Source organism: Notothenia rossii, assembly GCF_949606895.1.
Source record: "Notothenia rossii genome assembly, chromosome: 1".
Lineage (NCBI taxonomy): Eukaryota > Metazoa > Chordata > Actinopteri > Perciformes > Nototheniidae > Notothenia > Notothenia rossii.
The window spans coordinates 29,814,077-29,820,834 of NC_136912.1; the positions used below are offsets into that span (position 1 = coordinate 29,814,077).

Here is a 6,758-nt window from a genome sequence, read left to right on the forward strand (position 1 = left end):
TACCACTGCCTGCCTCTGTACTATCTATCACTCAGCCTCGGCATGTGTGCTGAGGCGTGACAACACTCATTCGGTCTTTCTTGTTTTGACAAACGCCCCAAGAGATTTATTAAAAAATAAAAATACACACGTTGACAAGCGGATTTATGTGAAGCGTTCACAACAATTTGTTGCTTGCAGTGATTAGGGCCCAGAGGTGTGTATGCAGATTTGTGATTGTGTGTGCGTGTGTGTGAGGACATAAAAACCAACGAGAGAGAAAGAAGGAGCTCTGTCGAGTGAGAGAGGATGTGCATATTTAATATCACAAGCCGACAGAAAATCTCTCCCAAGTGTGCGTATGTCTTGCGCCCTGCAATCTGAGAAAAGAATGAGTGACAAGAATGAATCAGAGACAGGAATGGATAAAAATGAATAGAAAATAAATTACAGCAGCGAAGTTAAGGCTTCCAGTGTAATGTCAGCTTTCATTTTTTTGTAAAAAACTAATCTAATAAAGGATTTCCCACAGCTCATCGCGAAATCTCACGGACACATCAGAGTGAAAATCCCCAAAGAGTATGTGGATAATGGAAGCTGTGCAAAATGTCTTCTTCTGTTTTCGTATTCTCAGTTCAGCCGATATTTGGCATAAAGTGAGAATGAAATCACAAAATTAGATAGCACAGGTTTTCTTTGTTCATAAACGTGTTGAGTTAAGCAGAAGGTTAAATAAATCAGACCATGGCCAGAAGGTCAAGTGAGTATATTTGATGAAGGAACATTTTTCTTCAGTTCACCAGGTGAGTCATAATGAAATGCTGCTAAGCTGGGAGTCTCTGAACTTCTGATGGAAATGAATATGAAGGGAAGCTTTGTTTGTCTGGAGTAAAACAATAAAATGTGCCAAATATTTAAACAGTTTCATAAATGTAGTTAGTTTTTCCCATCCATATTTTAACCAAAACATAAACCAGTCAGAAAGACTACTCTAAGACAGTGAAGATGCCCATAAATGTAAAGATTAAATATTCCATATCATTGTATCACAGGATCACAGAGAATGATTATATACATATTTATTTGTTTGAGGATCCTCAATTAATCTAAGCTACAATAGTGGATGATGTAGCACTTCTCTTAAACAGGCTGTCGCCATAATTTATTTTAGTTGTGGTACTGTTACATTGCTAGATTTCATTTTACATTCTTGGAGCCCCTCCAGAATTAGCATACTTTCTCCATTGCATACAGTATATTCCTACAGGATACTAAACTGGCATGGACTCAAGTCTTATGGGACCAAAGATTTAGCCGACAAAGTTCCACAGACAAATTTGGCAAATAAAGAGCCGAGAGCTACGCAGGAGGGGGGGGGAGCGATTAGTCACGTCAGCGAGCCAGAAGTCCCCTGTCCCTCCACGTCCCCCTGGCTGGAGAAACAGGAAGGGACGGTTATGATGGACAGTTGTCAAAGCTCATGTCCGTCAGAAAAGTTCCTACACTGTGTGTGTGTGTGTGTGTGTGTGTGTGTGTGTGTGTGTGTGTGTGTGTGTGTGTGTGTGTGTGTGTGTGTCTGTGTGTTTAAAGCAGAGGCCCGCAGGGAGTGAGAAGTAATATGAGTGCCAAACATGGAACAGCTGCTAAATGTGGCTCTGCAGAGGGGCAGGGTGTATGCAGGCCTTAATGGAGCTACAGATTGCTGTGCAGCAACACTGTCCGTCACTTTCAGTGGTAGCGTTCTCCGAGCTCTGCCATATTCTACTGGAGCGACTGCTGCCTCCAAAGGGCCTGTCCATAAAAGTCACTCTGCAGGATTTATCAGAGGATGAAAAGGCGACAACCCAACTCACGATTTTAGTGATGGGGTGATGGGGTTTGTATCAAAAGTGATACAAACCCATAATCCACTGCCCATCTGCGCCTTCTGAATTTTCTCCTGCTATTAGCTTGTTTTTACTTATTCATTTACAAAATTGGCAATAGAGAGAAATCCCTTAGACACACAATGACGTTTCCTATGGTTTAAGCCAGATTTAGATTCAAGAGCAGCCAACTGGTGTTGGATTTGCTGCTGAGCACCAACGCAGTCTTGCTTCAAGTTGGAAGCACAGTGGCTTCCCAAGGACTTAATCTAATACGTCTATAGCACTCACAGATGTGAAAGGGGAATACAGTGATCCTGGATTAGAGAGATGAGATTCAGTGAGGTGACCAAAGCAGAGAGGAGGAGGGGACTGGTATGATGTGTGAGAGAGGAGGGGGAGAGCAGAGAGTAAAACTAAAATCTTAATCAAGTGAAACGGAGTAGGACAAGGAACAAGGAGAAACTGGTGAGGCTGAGTTGTGGCAGGGAGATGTCTTCTTCTGTTTAATACAAGACTATGAAAGTGCTGACAGAGAAAAGTTTCAACCCGAAAGACCTCTGTTTCTCCTCCTCTAACCCTATGAGTGCAAGGACAAGCGGGTATATATTCCCACTGTCCAGCACATTAATGCTGGTCAACGAGTGCGTGTGATGAATATCTGTTGGGTAATGCACTCCCACTAGAGCAAAGGATACAATCAAACAAGATATGTTATAAACTAAATCCTTAATGAATTGTCTTTCACTGTATGTAAACAGTAGACCCTGATCATTTTAAAATCAAAAAGGTGATGACACAGTTTCATGCTGAACTAAGCAGAAGAGGTAAACATACTGTATGCACCAGTAGTGACTCAATACACTTTAAAATAACCATCTACTGTAGGAAGTAAACTGAAATGAAAACGTGGTTTTGGTACATTTGTCCCGCTGTTGAAGGACATGATAATGTGCAAACATTCCTCGGTCACACTGACCATGTTCCAATTGTGCAATTTTGAACGTTGTTTGTTTTCAAACGTGGCACACAAACTGCAGGTCATCTTAGCAGCAGACTGGATGCTCTACTTTTTTTTATTATTATAGACTGAAGGAAGCATTAGATCAAATACAGAGAGGTTTAAAAGACAGCAGCATTGTATAAATGCTGTCTCATTGCTTCAACACGAGTGCAGAGTCAGACAGCTCATGTTTATTTCTGGCGGCATGGGTAAAGTCCTTAGGTCACTGGTGAGGGGTTTGCAAATTGCAGGCATGCCAAAGATGCCAAAGGTGGATTTACTTTTTCTTATTTGAGCAGCAATATAAGCAGCATGTCATTTTGTGTGTGACAGTGTGTTGTGCCCACACAAGAAGAGCAGCAGTGTCTTGGTTCCGGAAGATTTGTAAGGATTTTGAAAGGGTGAGATAGAAAGATGGGGTGTCATCTCAGTGGGGTGTGTCAGAGGGGACGCAGTGGGGAAATTCCTTGTTCACATACCACAGTGCTTTCACATCCTCTTTGGGCTGTCTAAGGGCCTCAGTGTTATACTATGTGCAGCACCCCTTTATATTATCTGTGTCTTTAAATATAAAAAAAAAGCACACACACAATCATAAATAGTACACCCGATGAATAACTTAAACCTGCCAATATAAATAAAAAGGCTACAATCGTGGGTTAGTGCGCACACGTGAGGCAGTGTATCGGATTGTTTGGGAGTAGACCAGGTCCGCCACATACAGTCCAAAGTTGACGAAGGAGAAAACCGCCACCACGAGTTTGCTGTCCCACGGACACTTCCCCTGAGGGCATGACGATGGTCTCCATGGAGAGCCATATTTTGGGTCAAAGCAAAACACCGGCCACACCACTGACGCACTCAGGTAGAGGAGAACTTCCAGGAGGGTGCACACCACCACGAAGCGGTCAAAGGGCAAGCAGCGCACAGCCTTGGTGCGCCCGCACACCGTCATGACGACCACAAGAGCAGTCAGAGCAAAGCAGAAAGCGTAGACGACCACGCAGAAGATTGTGGCCGCATAACGGGAATATTCACTGCCGTTGGCCAGAGCTCCGAAGATGATGCAGGCCACAAAGCCCTGAACCACTTTGAGGAGGCCAGAGGCGGTGGCCATGTAGCCCACCACAGCCTGGCCCGGCCTGGCACGGCACAAGGCCACTTCAGCCCCGTAGGCCAGAGCACCCAGGATGGAGCACACAGTGACAGCGATGCGGAAATTTCGGACATCACATCCGGCGTAGGGGCACTCGGATCGGACGAAGAAGAGCGGGTACACAACAGAGGCTGTCACAAACCTGAAGGAGACAGAAAAGATAACTGTAGATATGATGTCTTCAAACCAGAGGAAATATATAATCTGAGGTGTTAAAGTTGGTGAAATAGACCATGAAACAAATAAAAGGACTGCCAAAGACAGTTAGCAGACATTAAAGTGTGATATTTATTAAATCTGTCCAGCAAAGGTTTGTTGGTCACTGGGGGGCAGCAAAAGAAACTGATGACACATCGATAACATAGTATCTCCTTAAAAAGTTGATATTGTAAGCAACGTGTGTATTATTTTCCCGCTTAGCAGAGCACATTAGCATTAGAAGATGGTGGTCACCTGTAAGCTGTTCAGGTAATGTACTGGTTCAGTTGGTCAGAACTACCTGCAGCTGTTAGAAACTAGGGCAATGATACCAGTCACAAAATGTGTAAAGTACCGTAAGTAGTAATGTTGCAGTCTGTAAAACCAAAACAATTACCTGAAGGATGCTTATTTCTCTGTAGAACTGAGGAGAAAATATGAGTATATGAAATTTAAGTGACAGTCTTAGCCTTATCTTGCTGTGTGTGATTTTTCGGAAACCTTTATAACCTAACCTTGATGTAACACGGAAATCTTCAGTACCTTTCCACTTATAATAAACAAGTTATATATTATTTATTCAATTTGAATTGAGGGTTGGTGGATCATCATACAGTTTGTAACAATGGAGGTGTTTAGGGATACATCACTCTTAGGTACGTCCCTGGCTGTGCACAAAATATGTGGAAGAAGAGCCATGAGGCAAGTTAGGTCTGAACATCACCAACATTACTCCAACATCAGAGTTATACCTGAACATGTGACTTACATGAGGGTCGCGAAGGCAGCACATGTGACTGTGAGGTTGTCCCAGGATATGGGCAGGCAGCTGTAGAGACGAGTGGCGTCCAGGAAAAAAACTACGATCGTCATGGCGAAGCAGAAGCACCAGGCTGCCATGCAAAACACGCCGTGTGAACCGCTGTAACCTGCACTGTGTGTAACCATGGCAATCACAGCACAGCCCATGGCTAACTGACAGAGGCGGGCAGCCCCCAGAGGTGAGCAGAGGGCCCTCTTGTTGAGGTATGCACCAGCCTGTGAATCCATTTATGGGTAAATATTCTAGTGAGTTCTTCAAGGAAGGTCTTTAAAGAGATTCTGGATGTCGAGTAGCAGCACAGCAGAGGATGCTGTGGGGTTTAAAGTATTTAACAGGTCAAAGATTCAACTTAACTCAGAAGGCCAAAACAGTCCCACAAAAACAAGAAAAAGCGTCCTTTTAAAAAAGATGTGATTGTGACATCAGGAGATCAAATTGAGAACAAAACATGAAAAGATATCCAGATGTTCAGGAAATGTTTCATTCCTGTATAATTAATTCTGTCACCACCCCAGTAAAATCCACTTTCTCTGCTGTGTTTACAGACTTGGTGATACTCTATTTCTGTGTTGATGAATCACAGCGTTTCACAGACATAAGGTATGACAAACACCAGGGAAATCTCTCTTTGACATCTTCAGTAAGAGCTCACACGGTGTACAGTACACCCATGTTGATCTCTCTTTTGTAGGTCCTGTAAGTCCACGATGCTTATCAAGCAATTGTCGGTAAAGTCCTGCCACATGGTACAGCCCAACCCTTCAGCTGAAATGGTCCGGTCCTGACACTGAATCTTCTTCGATCAACTATCCAGATATGTTTGTATCCGTCTCTGTCCAACATTCACATACTGAGTCCACGTGGCCACACGAGTCAAATAGACACCATGAACTCTCTTCGAATGTCAACACTCATCCTCTTTCGTTCTCTATCTGTCACACACTCTTACTCCCACACTTTCTCCTTCCTCACTGTCCCTCTCTGAGCTGTGAGGAGGGGTGCTGCCGGCCGGTCAGAGTGGAAGTTATTCGGGGTTGGGCCATCACCACACATGTGCCGCAGGGATTGTGTACATGTGGTTGGGCGTGGAGTTGGGGCATGCAGACACATATAAGACCCTGTGGAATGAGGTGCCATAGCTGACCCCCCTGATGTCCCAGAGTGCACAGGTCAACACATGAGGAAGTCAGGGGACACTTGAATTAAATTACGAAGCTGGGAGCGTAGAGGCGTCATCATCAGAGATCTGAACTGTGTTAAAATATGTTTTGGTATAGTTTTCTCACCACACTTATTCCTCTTTACATCACCACTTAGTTTTACAGGGTGTTGCTAGAAGATAATAATCCTGTATATATATAAACAAAACAAAAAGAACCAATAAACGATTTTCTTTCAAAAATATTATTATGAAATAAAATATGCCCGTGAGCTATTTAAATGGAAATATTTCCCTAAAGAAACAAAAACTTTAAAAAAAAGAACACTTTGAATATAGTAGAAAATGTACCATGATAATGTTATTTTTTATTTCTAACATTTTATTCATGTGATTGTTTATTTTATTATGATTTAACTCTTTGGGACTATCTAGCCTCATCCACACCTCAAGATTCCGCTCACCTGATAAATCTAAGTCCTATATTCATTCTCATGAAAACTTAATGTAGGGCATTGACCCATTTAAAAAACAACAAGGGGACACAAAAACGTGTGGTTGTGTATATTAATACC

General features: G+C 42.9%; 1 protein-coding gene across 1 annotated transcript; it reads right to left on the reverse strand.

Annotated features, from left to right (window-relative positions):
- Positions 1–296: 296 nt before the first annotated feature.
- On the reverse strand, positions 297–6,181 carry LOC307032781 (myeloid-associated differentiation marker-like protein 2). Its single transcript, XM_079671032.1, has 2 exons — positions 4,971–6,181; positions 297–4,145 (listed from the first exon to the last, which is right to left on the reverse strand). The coding sequence occupies exons 1-2, from the start codon at positions 5,249–5,251 to the stop codon at positions 3,494–3,496; spliced, it is 933 nt and encodes a 310-aa protein (XP_079527158.1). The 5' UTR covers positions 5,252–6,181; the 3' UTR covers positions 297–3,493.
- Positions 6,182–6,758: the final 577 nt, after the last annotated feature.

Excerpts from the sequence above, each read along its gene's own strand:
- LOC307032781 (XM_079671032.1), bottom strand. The coding sequence starts at position 5,251 with ATGGATTCACAGGCTGGTGCATACCTCAACAAGAGGGCCCTCTGCTCA. Across the intron at positions 4,146-4,970 it reads GCTGCCTTCGCGACCCTCAT|GTTTGTGACAGCCTCTGTTG; the intron begins GTAAGTCACATG and ends TGTCTCCTTCAG.